Below are 18,858 nucleotides of genomic sequence, written 5' to 3'. Positions count from 1 at the left end.
AGCTTTAAGCCTGAGTTGCCACTTATAGAGAGGAAGGCAGTAATTGCTATACAATCTCAAATATTGGTGCGATCGTTTTGATATTTTCAGATATTGATGTGGGAATAGTTAGGGAAGTGCACATGAATTTTGGTGGCAATTGGTCGTAGTTTTCTGACACTGAGTGATATAAAGCTTTTTTTTTTCACAGACGAAAACACTTCCATAAAATCCCACACATCCATAAAATCCAAAATATTTGGTTGATTGTTTTGATATTTTTGGAGATTGATGTAGACATGAGTGGAGATGTGCACATGAATTTTGGTGGCGATTGTTTTTTTTTCCTCACAATAAGTGACATTAAGCTTTATAGTCAATGTCCATCGGGAGGACAACGCTTAATGGCAATAAAATCCCAAATAATGTGATGATTGTTTTAATATTTTCAGAGGTTGAAGTAAATGTGAATTTTGGACTGGTCCCAATTTTCTGACATGAAGCCACGTTAATTTTTTTTTCCAGTCAGCGTTTTAGTCTGTTCCACAAAACCATGCTGTTGTATGCCCCCCTCTTCTTTTTCGTGGGGTACACCAGCCAAAACAGTAGTTTGCTACTTGACTGCAGATGAAAATGAAATACAGTACTCGCGATTCCTATCACTGTCCGAGCTGGTCAAATACAATATGTTGCAATAAATATACATTGTGCTGGTGAGTATCGGCAGTTGGTTCCAGTAGCATTCGGAAGTTTCAGAAATAGGTAGAAGCAAAAATGTCGACAACACATTGATTCCTTCAAAATAAGTGCATAGCAGCCACGTGCACCAGTAAATACATTTTGCACGTAGTCAACAAAGTATGTGCTTGTTAGACTTGGCAAATAGTATAAAATAATTTCATTTTAAATGTATGTTTCTGTAAACTCTGACGGGTAAAGAAACAAATTATCGATACAAAACTTACTCTGAAATGACAAAACATTCGAATCAACTTCCAGTGTTTGGTGGGCGGACGTGACTCACGTGCAGCCATTGTGATTGGTGGAAGAGTGAAACCGTGTTACTGGGCGCTCAAGCCTTGCAGACATGTTATTTAAAGATTGCTGCCGAACACGCACAGCGGCGCCTCCCCACTCACAGTTGATTCGAGTTCTCTTCGGTTCTTCGAGAGGATTCCCCATGTCCCGCTGGTGAGTCACGAACATCGACAGCGTGACGGGGCAACGAGCCGTAGACAGATAGTCTGGTTTTGGAAGGCGTAAAGCCATTTCTCAAGACCTATTGGTTGAAAAGTGACATTATCATTTAATCTGCTTGTTGTCACCGTGGTGGAAGTATGCAACCTCGCATTTATGATTACCAACCACGTGCACAATGTATATAAATAACCAGGGCAGAATAGTTTGAAGATATTTGCAGTGAACTTGCAGTGGTACGCTCTGTAGGGGTTAACGGAATAAACTAGTAAGTAAACCGCTTTTAATTTTCTATGTTGGATTCTCCCATGACATGGGATGATTATTTTTATAGTGGGAGACCCTCCTTATTTTTATAGCGGGGCCCCCCTCCCCTCCCCCAAAAAGAATTGGACTGTATTCAATGTGCTAATTGCATCATACCTGTCTTATTTCCCTTGACACACAGAAATGTCATTGAAATTGAACCCAATTAAGTCTTTCAAACTGGAGCTGGATGGTGAGAGAGATGCTGCCTTCACTGGAGGAGAGGTGGTTTCGGGCCAAGTGGTGTTGGAGCTCTGCAGGGACACCAAAGTGCACTCCATGAAGGTGCAGGGACGAGGTGTAGCTACTGCACACTGGCTGGAAAACCGCGGCATGAACTCCGTCTATAACGACTACACTTCAAGGTTCACTTATTTCAGAAAGAGGCAGCATCTGATCAGAGGTTAGTAATGCAAAAGTCGTCAGCAGTAACCGTTTTACGAGAAAAAAAAACGTAAAAGGTCATGTGAACTTGCAAAGATGTGTGGCTTTAGGGATGCACAGACATCCTATTCAGAGTAGTTGTGTCTAATCAGTGGTCCCCAACCTTTTTTTGGGTCACAGACAGGTTGAGACAAGTACATGCTGTTCGCAGACCGGGAGCCATTTTTTTTTAATTGCCAGTTTTAAAGCACTGGTAATGACAACAACAATAATTATAGAGTTATTGCACATTTTATTAACGTCCGTTCCTTTCAGACAGTGTTATTCTACTGCACAACAAATGTCGATAAAAAATAAAATAACACAATGAACTGCTGAGAAATGGACCAGTTAGGAATAATAAATACGCCTTATAATGTAAACATAATGAAATACTTTATTACTCTAATCTTTCTAGTTGGCATACTCCCAGGAGTATGTGTCCAATTGCTAATAAGGGATTCCTGACCCTGATTTGAGATTTAGACCCTTTAACCCATAAAATAACATATTAAGTAACTGGCACTTGGTGGGCAGATTCTCACTGTGTCATCATAATGTTTTTGCTGAACTGTTGAATTTCATTGTCAGGAGCTAACCGGTGATTAACCACTGTCTTTTGCATTGCGGTGCATACAACGGTGATTCCCAACATGCTGTGAGAGATCTTCAACGGTTCTGCCGGAGAATATGCAGTTTCATTTGATTGGTCCAGCAATTATTTACTCGAAATAATGTACATCTGTTCAACTATCTACCCGCAATGTATCGTAACAGGCACAACAATGGAATGATCTTCCATTAGATAGCAGAAAATACATAATTAACCTGTCATTTTTGTTGGGTGGTCTGCCATCATATATATATATTTTTTAGGTCAGGTATGTGCTTTGTTTCAATAAATGTTGGAAAACACTGGCAGAGAAACCCCAGATCAACGGAACCGCTTTCCCCATACATCAATCAGTCAGCTAATGAATGGAATCAAATCCATAAATTCACAGGTCATAGACCCACGTCCACATAGTTCTGGAGAAATTAAATTGAAATTTAACCTGACGTTTGCATCATAGCGGAGAGCGGTGAATAAACAGTAGATGCCAGTTAATGTTTGATCAAATGTTTTCAACACAGTGCAGTTTGTTTTGACCCATTAGCCTGGTTAGACTGGCCACGTATGAGCTAATGTTAAATTGATTGTTGTTGTTGTTGTTGTTTTTTTTTTCATCAGTAACGACCTTCAATGTTCAAATTCTCACCTGAATGCAACAATCCGAGGCAATCAATCTCTGTCTCTCTCAGGACCTGTCGTATACGGTTTTAATTCACGAGCTGTCTTCCCATAATTGTCATTTCGTCCCAGTGATCCTGTTTAGACTTTGGGTGAGAGGCAAGGCACACTCATTCATAGGGCAAAAATAATCAATTGACCATTCACACTTAAGTGCGGCACGTATACAGTTTTCAGCAAACCTAACACGAATGTTGGAGAAAGCGGTAATGAACTGAGAAAACTCATGCAAGGATATGTCAAGTTTTCACTATGCTCGGCCTTGGAAGTGTATGGAGTGCTCAAGCTAGTCAAATAATCAGGTCTTAATGGCCAATTTGGCATTCTCGTTTTTACTGAAGAATTTTCCTTTCCTATTCTATCCTTGCGAGAATACATGGAAGTACTCGGAGGATAGGTCACTCAAATTCTAAAAATATTTATCTAATGTGCCTCAAAGCAACCTTGAAGCCACTTGTTTTGAAACACTTTCACAATATTTTGTTATTTACTCAAGCAGGATCGTTGAGAATAGACACACAGAAATGAGCACAAGACACTGAACTTTGCTAGAATATGAGCATCATTTATTCCGCCACAAAGAATCAGCACAGCAATACAATCACAAGTTGGTTAAATGCAATAAGTACAATTAAACTCTCACCGTAACGCACTGGGAAGGAGAGCCAACATCCCCAGCAGAGCGTGCATTCAACCGGCTGGGCGTCCGTACGCAACCCGCAGCAGACTCTACCAGAGTTTAGCTCCCAATTCCTTTTCTACGTTCAAATGTTCGTGTGCCACAGAGGAGAGGGTGGCCGGCCCAAACTCTCTGGCACCACCGAACAGCCTTCTTCTTCGATAACAGGTGTCATACACATCTGACTCTCAAAATAATCATCTTTTACCCAAACAATCATGCACTCTTTTCTCTCAGGGAACACTCGCTCCTGGTACTTGAGCAAGAACATGCCTAAACCTTCCTACAAACCAAAAACATCACATAAAATATACTTATTCTTCTTCACCACTTTTCTGCTAAAGTTACTCCAGACCAACTGTTATGAAAGGATATTACCCACAATTCTCTATGACGCAATATTTAAAGCAATAGGGCACGATGTAGTTGACAGACTATGCGTGGACGCTCAATTTTCACGCTGAAGACTTGAAAAATTATTTCAATAATTTAAAAAAAGCACAGAACTATACATAAACAATTACAGTAACAAAAATTTGCTTCAATCATACTAACATTACCATCCATAGAGGGGGAAAAAACGCTGTTGACAAAAAATTGTTAAATACAAAAACAGGTTTCAGGAAAATAAGTTTGAGTGAGAGGAAAAAATGAAAGACAGCAAGCTGGAGACTTGACGTCATTAATAGTGATTCTGAAAACAGAACCACCAAACACTATTGACATATGATCGGTGGCAAAAAGGCAGACTCTGGGATTATGAAAATACAGAAAGCGCACATAGAGCCAAGTTTTAATGCCTTTTGCATTCCTGGAGTGTGTAACGGTCCTGTGTGGTTTAACTTCATTTTCAAAAATGCAAATGAGAATTTTTTCGATCAGGACATCAACATTTATAAATGTCATTAATAACAAAAGTGGATCGTCAATAAAGCCAAGCAACATATTTTCAAAGCAAAAGTAAATACGTGTTCAGAAGTAGTGTTATAAACATTTTTCCATAATTTGTTACAGATTGACAATTCCAAAATCAATCGGCTTCTTGTAAAAGACCCTTTTTATCAAGATATTATGAGGCAACTAAGTCAGCAATACTCACTGCCAGGCGATAATGTCAGTTAGGAAATGTGAAGTCAAATTCATTTGAAACACTGCTGACCATTGCTTCGTATGTTCCAAAGGAAGCAGCTTTGCATTTCTTTTTGACACGACGACATATTCCAACAAAGGTTAAGGAAAGGTGGTATAAAGTCAAGAATTCTCACTTTCCAAAAAGGCCCATAGTCTCAAGTGTGCTTGAGGGTTGTATGGATTGCCCAGTGTGAGAAATGTCCAACTTTCAACTTTGAGACGAGGCACGAGTCTTCTTTAGCTGCACAGCGGTATACGTCATCGTTGTGCATAACAAACACCAAAATAAATGATGGCTTATCTGTCCTCAATCATCACTTATCTTTTTATTATCATTTGCAATCTAACATGACCCAGTTACATGGGCCAAAATAAATGTTTTCAACGTGAACAAGTTGCTGGCAAACGAGTGTCAACAGATTCATTAGTTGGCCTTTCTGTGCTAGACCTTATTTGTTGTCTTGCTTGTTTTATTTATTTTTTCTTTATTCGTGGAAATGTGAGGCTGTTTCATTGGGACCATTTTTTTTTCACGAATGATAGTTAAGTGTTTATGGTTGAATGTTAACAAGCTGCTCAAACCAGGGCATGAGGATCGAGTGCAACGAGGAAGGAAGGGTGGCTTTTATTTTTATTATTTTTTTTAAATACAGGCAGCGTTATCATGACCACAATCATAACAACACATGGCACTCTTTGCTTGCCCTCCTCCACTTCACTGCTAGATGCAGGTATGACAGTAATTTGATGGGATGTTGTCAGAAAGTCTGATAGTCCTTATGTGTTTTATGGCACCGTAGTTGGGTTAGTTAAGGAGCTGGATCCTTTACAGTTTAGTTTCACTCCGCGACTGAAGCTTAATATATACACATTTATAGGAGGATGCTTTATAGGTCAAAGTTATTTTCAAAGGCAGCTTGGCCATCAGGTTGTGACAGGCTTTGGGTAGTCAGCTGATCAGGAGCAATGCAGGCAGCTGCCATCAACCTCCCAGCAGGTGGCGTCACGAGCTCTTTTCTGTCTTTTGTTTTTCCATGTCCTGACTTTCGAGACACCCGTTTTTTTTCGTATCGTTTGTCTTAATTCGAGTGGTGAGCTGGACCCGATGCCAGTTGATTTTGGTCAAGAGGTGAGGTGATCCCCGGAGTGGTTGCCAATCAATTGCAGGGCACGTGTAAGATATACACTGATCTTCACACCTGTGGACTATCCTGATAGTCATCCAATCAATATTTAAATTATTTTTGGAAAAGTTCTGGTGTGAACACGCCAATTTCCTGCTGTACGAAAGGGCTGGTAAGCAAACAACCATCCCCTATCACATTCACAATAAAAACAAATTTGAGGCTTGCATTGTCCTAACATGTATGCTTATGTGATGGGAGAGCATGCCTTGGCTAAAAGGGAGAACATGCAAGCTCCACACAGATTTGAATCCAGAACCTCAAAACTGTTATACAGGTGTGCGAATCCACTGGGCTGACCTTTTCCTCACCAGGAAGTTCTAAAGTTTTTTAAAAGCCACATTGGTTAAAACGCAAACACTGTGCTATCTCTTGCTCGTTTGACACGTTCCACAAATAGAAGTACTGAAGAGCAACGGGCAGTTGTTGTTTGGCAAAGAATAGTGTAACGCTTCCTCAACTGTTCTCGCATTCTAACATCCCCAGCCAAGTTGTGCTCTGCAGCTGTGAACACTGTCCAACTTGCCACCAGATGGCACAAAAGAGCTAACTCCTGTTCCAGTGAACAGAGTAAACAACTGCTTCCCAAGATACAGACATTTGTTTTTAAGTTCATCAGAACTGAATTAAAGTGTGATTGATACGTTTTCTGAGTGCAAAGGCATTTTTTCAAATGGATTCTGCTCAGAGTGACCTAGTTCTTGCAGTGCCCTTAAAATGAGTGCCCTAGCAGCAGCATGCACAGTATAAATTCTTCTCGGTGGCCAAAAGGGCAGCAATATAGCACATCTGCTTTTTGGTCAACCAAAGCAGCACGTGCTGCTCCCCCTGCAGCTGACTTCCATTCTAGTCTATATAATCACTGTACTTGACTTAAAAAGATATTTAGCTCTTTCATCAGATCATTTTCATAATGCATCTGAGCTATTTCTCTCGAGGCCTGTAAAAAGGCCAGTTTAAGACTGTTTAAGAGTTCTTATAAGAGACACTTGAAGGCAGGCAGGGTAGCCCTCGCCTGGCGACATGTACGAGGGAACTCGTCTTAAACAGTGATTGAGAGGAGCAGTTGTTTTCCCGAAGAGAGATGCTTCTTGATTTGTGCATATTGTTGTTTTGAAAGTGTCGTTTCTTGGCAGTGTCCAAGGTGACATGAAAGAATCGGCGTCAATAGCTTTGGGCCTGCCAGCGGGAACGTATTTTCCTCTTCTGGGAGGTTCTATATAACATCGAGGCATCCTCAGTATAAATCTGTTTTCTTCTAAGAACCTGGAACCACCAGTCGACATGGTCAAGACCCTGTTTTCCTCGCTGTAATCTCCACACCCTGTCTGCATGTTTTTAATGTTGCTTTCAAAGTCAACTCGGAAATGTTGGCATTTTGGCAATCACCGCTTGCTAAATTAAGCAGCAGATAAAACAAAAGAAGTTAATTCGAATGACGCATTTGTTTGACGGTGTTTCCTGTGTTTTTATGTCACTTTCGTTTTTAATCCACATCAGTGCTGACATTTTAGGGACTTTTTGGTGCTCGGTCTTTGCCAGGACATGTTTTTAAAGCTTTTTCTTCATGTCCAAAATGAACAAGAGTTTCAAAATGTTTCCTTTAATCAAATAACTCTTGAGTAATCATCAAGACTGTCAGACTTGATACGTGTTTGTTTGTTTTCAGTAACTGGTGCAAAACATCCACATCTTCCTTACGAAAATTTTGCATGTAACATATTTATCGGTTAGATTTAAGATATTAACAATTTCAATTAAATACAGCCAATGTACAACTGACCAAATAAAATGAGACGTCTTTGCGAAGGAGGAGTACGTGGAGGCATCATTGCCAGCCTTCAGCCCTCTCCTGAGGCTTACATAATCAATCTTCAGGGCCGCCCCGCCCACTCTGTCCTCCTGGAAATAGGCCTCCAACCGAAACTGCAAAACAGTCTCGACTCTAAACGGGCAAGCGCCAACATCCACTTACTCTTATTCGCTGCCCCGCACGCTGAAAGGACTAATTTAAGACGAGTGGCAACAATGATTTTCGATAAGTTGAAAAAGTTGGACATCGTCTTCGACGCCCCGGACGTGGACTGTCCTCCCGTGTACAGCAGCGGGGACGTGGTGTCCGGCCGGGTGGTGCTGGAATTTACCGGGGAGAGTCGCGTGGACTCGTTGAAGCTCCACGCCGAAGGTTTCGCCAAAGTGCACTGGACCGAGTCCCGCTCGGCCGGCTCCAGCACTGCCTACACGCAAAACTATAGCGACGAGGTGGAGTACTTGAACCGCAGAGAGGTGCTGCTGCAGGCAGGTCAGTCAGTCCTGGGTCCTCGCCTCGGTGAAGGTTGCATCCCCTCACTCAATTATTGTTACGTGCATCGCCATAGGGTGCCAGAGACCCCTCATCCCAAAGATATGCCTCACGGTTGCTTATTGACAGACACTTTCAGGATTATTGCTGTTACGGTGTGGTTTGTAAATCCCTATTTGGCATCTTCTGTCCAGCCATTATCCGAACCGCCTGTTCTCACGAGGGTCGTAGTTCATCAAAATGGTTTAGTTTTGAGCGTCACTTGTAATCTTCAAAAGTGTGTACAGTAGTGTTAATGCAGAGTTGAAACGCACTCCTCCCAATTCAAGTTTCATATTTGTCGAGATGTTTTCATTGTTCACGGGCTACCATAATAAGTAAACTTGTCGAAGTGAGCAAACATTCTGCCACAGCCATCCTGTCTGTGAAAATAACAGTTGAAAGGAATACAAATCAAACACTTTTAAGTCGAGTCAATCTTTGTTTCTCTTCTGCCCTCTCAGTCATTGGGCACGTTTGTTGAAAACACAAAGAGGAAATTCACTGCCAATGCTTCAGTCTTAAATTGTGCAAAGCTGTTCCTCGTTCGACTTGTTTCTTTTTCCTATCAACTTACAACCGACAATATAGAATCAAACTATATTGTGCTTATTCTATGAGTAGTACGGTAAGAGAACTTGTGCGCAGGTGTACCTAAACGCATTCACTAACTCGGTTGACAGCGATTGTATTGTACTGGAAATCAATTGGGAGCTTCGAGCAACAAAGGGACACAAACACGTAGCGCGTGTTAAACAAAAACACGTGTTCGTGGGTCTTCGCTGACACCAACTGTGGAGCGGGGGGCAGATCAGTTGAGAAGGGCTTGAGGAAAACACGTTCCCTGTCAGGACAATGCAGAAGGAAACGCCCCTCAGAGCAAGCAGGCCAATGTGATGCTGGGACAGGGAATTATATTTGAGCGGAGTCTTGTATGATTTTCCGCTGCTGTTTGATTCGAGTATGAATGTTGTCGATGTATATGTTGGCCTCAACCTTTAAATGCTTTATGAATTAGTACGTGCTGAACGAGATAAACAAGTTGAAGAAAGATCAACTTTTACGATGCCATTATGCGTGCGTTTCCGGCGAAACCTTTTATATAAACAAACAAAATGTGATTACTGGTAATCGAAGGGAGAATTAAGTCTAAAGTTTACGGGTGTTGTCCCATTTGTCTTCCTTAGATAATGGCGACGTGACCGTACTTCCTGCAGGCAGGCATGAATTCCCATTCAGCTTCCAGCTGCCAGAGGAGACGCTGGTCACCTCCTTTGAGGGGAAACATGGCAGCATTCGTTACTGGATCAAAGTGAAGCTGCATCGGCCCTGGGCCACCGTCAAGAAAATCAAGAAGGAATTTACCGTCATTGAGCCCATCGACATAAACACACCAGCGCTACTGGTGAGCCTCCTCGCCCCTTTGTTCTTTTATTTCAATTTGGTCTCATGATTTTCTCAAGTAAACTTGCAATTATTTTTTGCTTTTTCCTCATTCTCAGGCACCACAGGCTGGAACGAAGGATAAGATGGCACGGACGTGGTACCGAAACTTTGGACAAGTGTCTGTTACTGCAAAAATAGACCGCAAAGGATATACACCAGGTAAGATTGTGCCAACTCAACCTTTGATCACTCCAGGAACCATATTTGGTAACTTCAGTGTGTACTGAAAATGGATACTTTAGCCGGTCTGGTCCCAGCTAATTTGGAAAGACAAATTAGACAGGCAATGTACTCCTGTTCCGTGATATAGTGAGACAATATAAAATTTTTTTTACCCTGCCACGTGCTTTGAACGCATTTGAGCTTATTGAAATGTTTCCCTCACACTTGTTCTCACTCTTTTGGCTGTCAGGAAATGACAGACCATCATATAGCGTCACTTTGAGGCGTTGAAAACAATACTCGCGCAGTTCTCTGGATAAGAGACATAGCGTGCTACCATCATTTTCTATTTGTTGCCCCCGGGTAGAAGATTCTGGCAAAACCGACGTAAAACAAAAATGGGTTACTATTTCAACGGTCTTCACTCGAATGTTATAATGTCATCAAAGGAAGGTCTGCTGTCTTAATGCCAGCGGATAATGCAAAATGTCATGGACAGGCCATTTTTAAAACCCAGAAGAGAGACACCTAAGAGGAGAACATACAAACAACAGTGCTCATGTGCTCCGTGGGTAAATAAAAGACCTTCCTGTCCTCTTCTTGCTTTTTCTTAATTAGGCCGCATATGTACATCCAGCAGAGCTCAGTGCTGCTTGGCATGTTAAGGCACAATGTGGTACTACACCGAAGGCAAATAAGTGGATTTGCCTGTACTCTTATGCACTTTCTAAATTCCTGAAAAAGATGCACCACGATATAGATTCACTTATAAAGTAGACATGCATGCATGTTGGTGTATCGTGATTCTATGATTGATGTATCTGCTGTTTCGAAGTTGACTCGGCCGTAACATCCTCCCCTTCGTCTCCGCAGGCGAGGTCATACCTGTTTTCGCCGAGTTTGACAATTCGACTTCGCGGTCAATCGTGCCCAAAGCGTACATCACTCAGACTCAGACCTTCATCGCCCGCGGCACCATGAAGCAGAAGCGCGCCGTGGTGGCCACGCTGAGCGGCGACGTGGTGGGCGCCAGGTGCAGGGAGACGTGGCACGGTCGCGCAATCAAGATCCCGCCCGTGGGGCCGTCCATCCTGCAGTGTCGCATCATTAAAGTGGAGTACATGCTTAAGGTGAGCTCAGTTACCGGATTGTTTCCAGTTCTTGTTTGCTGAATACACCCCTCTGCTGTTTTGGATCTGCCCTCCTCACCTACCTACCCGGAATTTATCGCCGTCTTGTACCAACAGGTGTGTGTCGATGTCCCGGGAACCTCCAAGCTGTTTCTTGAGCTGCCTTTGGTCATAGGCACCATTCCGCTCCATCCGTTTGGAAGCAGGACTTCAAGCGTCAGCAGCCAGTACAGCGTCAATCTGGAGTGGCTTCGTCTGGCCATCCCAGAGCAGCCTGAGCGTAAGTTTAAGTCATTGTATTGTCGAGTACACTCAGGATAGAGGAGGCGTAAGTACTCAACATGGACATTTGAATGGACTTTTAAATGTTTACTAGATATTATTCGACAAGTTTAATTTCACAAATTCAAATGTCCAGATATTGCTAATCCAAATTCATTTAAGTGATTGAAACCCCCCCCCCCCCCCTCCGATTAAATAATCAAATAATGTTTTCAATGAATGATGAATCAGCGCGTGGGCATTAAGTTGGATGCTTGTTAAATGCGAACTCGGCACAAGGCCGAACGCCAACCCCATAAAAGCATATTTTTCGAATGACATTTGCTAGCAGTGATGAGTCGGCAGCTTCACGTTTGGACCCGTTCTGCTCTGCTCTGAGTCAGAGCAGCAGAGTAACTGTGCCTGTTTGCTTGTAGCTCCTCCAGAGTACAGCTCTGTGGTGGCGGAGGGGGAGGCAGAGCAGTGCGGCAACAACGCCGCGGCCTCGCAGCCGGCCGAAGATCTGAGTGGGATCCTCGAGCGGCCCCTGATGGCATTTGTGCAGGAGTTCCGCTTCCGACCGCCGCCTGTGTACAGTGAGGTGAGAGAGAGAGAGAAACCCCCCCTCCCCACTCGCTGTTGATTTACTTTGACTGGTTTGAATGGAGATGACACCCCCCCCCCCCACCCCCCAGTGTGAAAAAAGCACAGGCACCTCTGACATCATGGTGTGGATCGTATCCTTCTAGCTGTTGACATTGAAGTCAAAATTTCAGTGAAATACATTTCTTCACATTCTGATCTGCTAAAATGGTTTCATGGTTAGCATTTATAAGCGTGTGTTGGACAGCCCGCGAATGCAATTTAGATCGACTTTTCTACAATGTCAATAGTGTGCATGGGATTTATTTTCACTCCAGAATGGAGAAAAAAAAACATGTTGGGATTAAATGCCCTTTTCTTTATTTCTCCAGGTTGACCCCAACCCTCAGCCTTTCCACATGAGGCCTCGCTGCATGACGTGCTGAACTGCAAGACCCTGCCTGAGCGTGGAGCGATGTAGATTAATCCGACGAATCAGGAGATTTATCCGATTCCTCCTCTTTGAAAAGTGGCACCTGGTCGTACCAGCGTCACTGAGAGACTGTGGTGAGCGCCGCGGTGAAAGTTGCCGCCGTCGCCACCGTTGGGGGCTTGGAGACGGAGGAGCAAGCCCCTGCTTTGTTTCCAGTCTTTACGTGGACTCCTTGCGGTTCTGCTAAGATGGAAGCAGTGGCTCTGCGTCAGTGATTTAAAAAAAAAACATGTTTTTCTGCTCTCTTTTTTGAAAAATCCTGATGACGTGAGTTACAAACACTTCCCAAACAAGGATTCCCTCACCTGAATTGAGATTTAGAGAATATGGGACGTGTGGAAGGGGTGAGGTCAGGTGTAAGTGCCTTGATGTCAGTTGACATGTTTACGATCATGTTGTCATTTTTGAATGGTGTAAAGAGAAGTGCAATTATTGTTCAGTTTCTACGTCCCTTTTGCCTGGCTACACGGTGGAAGCCAAAAGCACAAGTGCCTGTGACAATTTCTACTGTTAATCAAGCACATACTGCAAATGAACATTGTTTTGATGGTTGGAGCAAGACTGAAATGTGTTTTATGCATGCAGTAAAAAAAATACAGAAAAGGGAAAACTACATATGCCTTAAACATCCGTTGTGAAAGAGGAAGTTAGGAAAAAAATAGAACCAAAAACAGTTGTGTTGCGCAACTTGGAAGTGTCAGATAGTTAGTGGATGCTGAGTTTTGTTTGCACAAAGCAGAAATAAAATGGGCTGTGTGTTTATTAAAGTGCACGAGGCTCACTGATAAGCTCCCCGAGCTGTTCATACAAAGGAGATGCAGACCTCTGAACCGTGTGCTTGGAAGCTTTTGATGGGAGCCAGATGCCTCGTTGGTCTGAGCCGCTTTGGGAAGCTCAACCGGAACACACTTAAGACAAGCTTTAAGATGGAGATGCCTCCGGAGTGTACGGACAAGAACATTCCAAAAAAACCTAACTCTGGGATTATACTTTTGCTCATGTTAAAAAGAAAAAATGCTAATGAGAAGTCTTCAGGGTCAACTGTATTGTCATGCATGAAAAATGCAAAGAATGTATTTTTATACAATGTTGCCAAAGTTTCCTAATTGTTTCTTTTTTTTCAATAAATACTGAATTAACACGGTTCACTTGTGTGCCTCTTTTTCAATGTTACCCGTTCGTGAAATGGTACATGGTGTTCTGCAGCGAAGTGAGTCAAAAATATATTCTTGCCAGAGGCACCGCTCGCTGGAAACAGGCCACACCCAGCGGATCCAAACAACAATTACAGGTTGAAGTTGGCCCACTGACAGTTCTTATTGCGTACTTCTCTGGCCCAAAATTTCCATTTGCAGTTCTCCGGGCCCAGAGCTGCTAAAGCCTCATTGTCGCACGGAGTGAAATGTGGATTTAATTTCCTCTTGGACTGTTTGTTTTATCTCGGTGCTGATCCTGGTTATTTTTACCACGTGTAAACATAACATACACAATGTTCTCTGATTTCTACACCATGTGACACAAAGCCATAAATGTGGCTTTGAACAAAGTTACAGACACTCGAGAAGGTTTGAACCAGTGGTGGGAAGTAGCAAAACACCAAAACTACTTTGTGAGTGTACTTGGGACACTTTTCTGTTGTGTGTGCTTTTACTGATTACTTTTACTCCATTAGAAAATAAACAAATTAATTAAATGGAAAAAAAAAGGAAACGCAGAGAAGCCTTGAGTAAGAGATTGGGATTTTATCCAGGAAAAAAAAATACAAAAAAACAGGGACAGGAAAGACATAAAAGGAAAACGAGGAAGTAACAGATTCTCGTGGCCTTATTTCATAGAATTGTTTGTTGCAAGGATAATTTATGGGGAATGCACCCTGTCTTGTGCAAGCCTAAAAATCATGGTGTTGAAAAATTCTCACTCAAGCAGCATAGGCGGTTTTGCAGGCCCGCAAGTGGTGGCAGCTGCCACCCTTACCAATGCCTGGTTGGCACTGCAGGCTGTTGGCAATGAATCCATGAAAACTACATTCAAATTGTTACCACAGACAGTCAGGTAATTTCTATTATATGTGTGGTTGCTCTAGCGCCGGCCGGGGTCACCAACACGGTGCCGGTGGGCACCGGGGAGCTCTCGAGGACTACATGAGTAGCCCGCGGGCCTATTCCAAAAATAGCTCACCAGTGATTAGGCACTGTCATTCTCCTGGAGTATTGTAGATTACATACATGCCGTACATGGTCATTTTTTTAGGCTAAAAACGCCTTACTATACGTGGTCGTTTTTTCGGCTAAAAACGCCTTAATACACATGGTAGTTTTTTTCGGCTAAAAACGCCTTTCTATATACCGGTACAGTACATGGTCGTTTTTTTCGGCTAAAAACGCCTTCCTATACATGGTCGTTTTTTTGGATTAAAACGGTTTACTATCCATGGTCGTTTTTTCGGCTAAAAACGCCTTACTATACATGGTCGTTTTTTTCGGCAAAAAACGCCTTACTTTACATGGTCGTTTTTTTCGGGCTAAAAACGCCTTACTATACTATGTCATTTTTTTCGGCTTAAAAACGCCTTACTATACTACCGGTATGTTGTTGTTTTTTGGCTAAAAACGCCTTACTATACATGGTCGTTTTTTTCGGCTAAAAACGCCTTACAATACATGGTCGTTTTTTTCGGCAAAAAATGCCTTACTATACATGGTCGTTTTTTTTCGGCAAAAAACGCCTTACTATACATGGTCGTTTTTTTCGGCTAAAAACGCCTTACGATACATGGTCGTTTTTTTCGGCAAAAAATGCCTTACTATACATGGTCGTTTTTTTCGGCAAAAAACGCCTTACTATACATGGTCGTTTTTTTCGGCTAAAAACGCCTTACGATACATGGTCGTTTTTTTCGGCTAAAAACGCCTTACTACACATGGTAGTTTTTTTCGGCTAAAAACGCCTTTCTATATACAGTACATGGTCGTTTTTTTCGGCTAAAAACACCTTCCTATACATGGTCGTGTTTTTGGATTAAAACGCCTTACTATACTATGTCGTTTTTTCGGGCTAAAAACGCCTTACTATACTCTGTCGTTTTTTTCGGCTTAAAAACGCCTTACTATACTGTCGTTTTTTTTTTGCTAAAAACGCCTTACTATATACTATGTCGTTTTTTTCGGCTTAAAAACGCCTTACTATACTATGTCGTTTTTTTTTGCTAAAAACGCCTTACTATATACTATGTCGTTTTTTTCGGCTTAAAAACGCCTTACTATACTATGTCGTTTTTTTCGGCCTAAAAACGCCTTACTATATACTATGTCATTTTTTCGGCTTAAAAACGCCTTACAATACTATGTCGTTTTTTTCGGCCTAAAATCGCTTTACTATGCTGTCGTTTTTTTTCGGCTTAAAAACGCCTTACTATACTATGTCGTTTTTTTCGGCCTAAAAACGCCTTACTATACTATGTCGTTTTTTTCGGCTTAAAAACGCCTTACTATACTACGTTGTTTTTTTTTTTGGCTAAAAATGCCTTACTATACTATATCGTTTTTTTTAGCTAAAAACGCCTTACTATATACTATGTCGCTTTTTTCGGCTTAAAAACGCCTTACTATACTATGTCGTTTTTTTCGGCCTAAAAACGCCTTACTATACTATGTCGTTTTTTTCGGCTTAAAAACGCCTTACTATACTATGTTGTTTTTTTTGGGCTGAAAACGCCTTACTATACTATGTCGGGTTTTTTTAGCTAAAAACGCCTTACTATATACTATGTTGTTTTTTTCGGCTTAAAAACGCCTTACTATACTATGTTGTTTTTTTCGGCTTAAAAACGCCTTACTATACTATGTCATTTTTTTCGGCTTAAAAACGCCTTACTATACTATGTTGTTCTTTTTTTGGGCTAAAAACGCCTTACTATACTATGTTGTTTTTTTTAGCTAAAAACGCCTTACTATATACTGTCGTTTTTTTCGGCTTGAAAACGCCTTACTATACTATGTCGTTTTTTTCGGCCTAAAAACGCCTTACTATATATACTATGTCGTTTTTTTCGGCTTAAAAACGCCTTACTATACGATGTTGTTTTTTTCCGGGCTAAAAACGCTTTACTATATATACTATGTCGTTTTTTTTCGGCTTAAAAACGCCTTAATATACTATGTTGTTTTTTTTGGGCTAAAAACGGCTTACTATACTATGTCGTTTTTTTTTAGCTAAAAACGCCTTACTATATACTATGTCGTTTTTTTCGGCTTGAAAACGCCTTACTATACTATGTCGTTTTTTTCGGCCTAAAAACGCCTTACTATATATACTATGTCGTTTTTTTCGGCTTAAAAACGCCTTACTATACTACGTTGTTTTTTTTTTGGCTAAAAATGCCTTACTATACTATATCGTTTTTTTTAGCTAAAAACGCCTTACTATATACTATGTCGTTTTTTTCGGCTTGAAAACGCCTTACTATACTATGTCGTTTTTTTCGGCCTAAAAACGCCTTACTATATACTATGTCATTTTTTCGGCTTAAAAACGCCTTACAATACTATGTCGTTTTTTTCGGCCTAAAATCGCTTTACTATGCTATGTCGTTTTTTTTCGGCTTAAAAACGCCTTACTATACTATGTCGTTTTTTTCGGCCTAAAAACGCCTTACTATACTATGTCGTTTTTTTCGGCTTAAAAACGCCTTACTATACTACGTTGTTTTTTTTTTGGCTAAAAATGCCTTACTATACTATATCGTTTTGTTTAGCTAAAAACGCCTTACTATATACTATGTCGTTTTTTTCGGCTTAAAAACGCCTTACTATACTACGTTGTTTTTTTTTTGGCTAAAAATGCCTTACTATACTATATCGTTTTGTTTAGCTAAAAACGCCTTACTATATACTATGTCGTTTTTTTCGGCCTAAAAACGCCTTACTATACTATGTCGTTTTTTTCGGCTTAAAAACGCCTTACTATACTATGTTGTTTTTTTTGGGCTGAAAACGCCTTACTATACTATGTCGGGTTTTTTTAGCTAAAAACGCCTTACTATATACTATGTCGTTTTTTTCGGCCTAAAAACGCCTTACTATATATACTATGTCGTTTTTTTCGGCTTAAAAACGCCTTACTATACGATGTTTTTTTCGGCTTAAAAACGCCTTACTATACTATGTCGTTTTTTTCGGCCTAAAAACGCCTTACTATACTATGTCGTTTTTTTTCGGCTTAAAAACGCCTTACTATACTATGTTGTTTTTTTCGGCTTAAAAACGCCTTACTATACTATGTCATTTTTTTCGGCTTAAAAACGCCTTACTATACTATGTTGGTTTTTTTTGGGCTAAAAACGCCTTACTATACTATGTTGTTTTTTTTAGCTAAAAACGCCTTACTATATACTATGTCGTTTTTTTCGGCTTGAAAACGCCTTACTATACTATGTCGTTTTTTTCGGCCTAAAAACGCCTTGCTATATACTATGTCATTTTTTCGGCTTAAAAACGCCTTACAATACTATGTCGTTTTTTTCGGCCTAAAATCGCTTTACTATGCTATGTCGTTTTTTTTCGGCTTAAAAACGCCTTACTATACTATGTCGTTTTTTTCGGCCTAAAAACGCCTTACTATACTATGTCGTTTTTTTCGGCTTAAAAACGCCTTACTATACTATGTTGTTTTTTTTGGGCTGAAAACGCCTTACTATACTATGTCGGTTTTTTTTAGCTAAAAACGCCTTACTATATACTATGTTGTTTTTTTCGGCTTAAAAACGCCTTACTATACTATGTCGTTTTTTTCGGCCTAAAAACGCCTTACTATACTATGTCGTTTTTTTCGGCTTAAAAACGCCTTACTATACTATGTTGTTTTTTTCGGCTTAAAAACGCCTTACTATACTATGTCATTTTTTTCGGCTTAAAAACGCCTTACTATACTATGTTGTTCTTTTTTTGGGCTAAAAACGCCTTACTATACTATGTTGTTTTTTTTAGCTAAAAACGCCTTACTATATACTGTCGTTTTTTTCGGCTTGAAAACGCCTTACTATACTATGTCGTTTTTTTCGGCCTAAAAACGCCTTACTATATATACTATGTCGTTTTTTTCGGCTTAAAAACGCCTTACTATACGATGTTGTTTTTTTCCGGGCTAAAAACGCTTTACTATATATACTATGACGTTTTTTTTTCGGCTTAAAAACGCCTTAATATACTATGTTGTTTTTTTTGGGCTAAAAACGGCTTACTATACTATGTCGTTT

The 18,858-nt window shown here is 40.8% G+C and overlaps 1 protein-coding gene across 2 annotated transcripts; it reads left to right on the top strand.

Moving 5' to 3' along the window:
* The first annotated feature begins 1,032 nt into the window (after positions 1–1,032).
* arrdc2 (arrestin domain containing 2) lies at positions 1,033–13,749 on the top strand. 2 transcript variants are annotated; one of them, XM_086116153.1, is made up of 8 exons: positions 1,033–1,170; positions 1,625–1,885; positions 9,719–9,936; positions 10,034–10,136; positions 11,013–11,269; positions 11,387–11,549; positions 11,968–12,131; positions 12,505–13,749. In XM_086116153.1, exons 2-8 carry the CDS (start codon positions 1,627–1,629, stop codon positions 12,556–12,558), a joined length of 1,218 nt encoding a protein of 405 aa, XP_085972279.1. In that variant the 5' UTR covers positions 1,033–1,170; positions 1,625–1,626; the 3' UTR covers positions 12,559–13,749. The 2 variants fall into 2 exon arrangements, with proteins under 2 accessions (XP_085972279.1, XP_085972278.1); XM_086116152.1 differs by lacking the exons at positions 1,033–1,170; positions 1,625–1,885 and adding an exon at positions 7,669–8,492.
* Positions 13,750–18,858: the final 5,109 nt, after the last annotated feature.

The sequence above is a fragment of the Hippocampus guttulatus genome, chromosome 7 (assembly GCF_054856545.1).
Source record: "Hippocampus guttulatus isolate MCC_2025c chromosome 7, RoL_Hgut_1.0, whole genome shotgun sequence".
NCBI classification, from domain to species: Eukaryota; Metazoa; Chordata; class Actinopteri; order Syngnathiformes; family Syngnathidae; genus Hippocampus; species Hippocampus guttulatus.
Note: the sequence above shows the minus strand (reverse complement) of the source record. Positions and strands in the feature narration are given on the sequence as shown.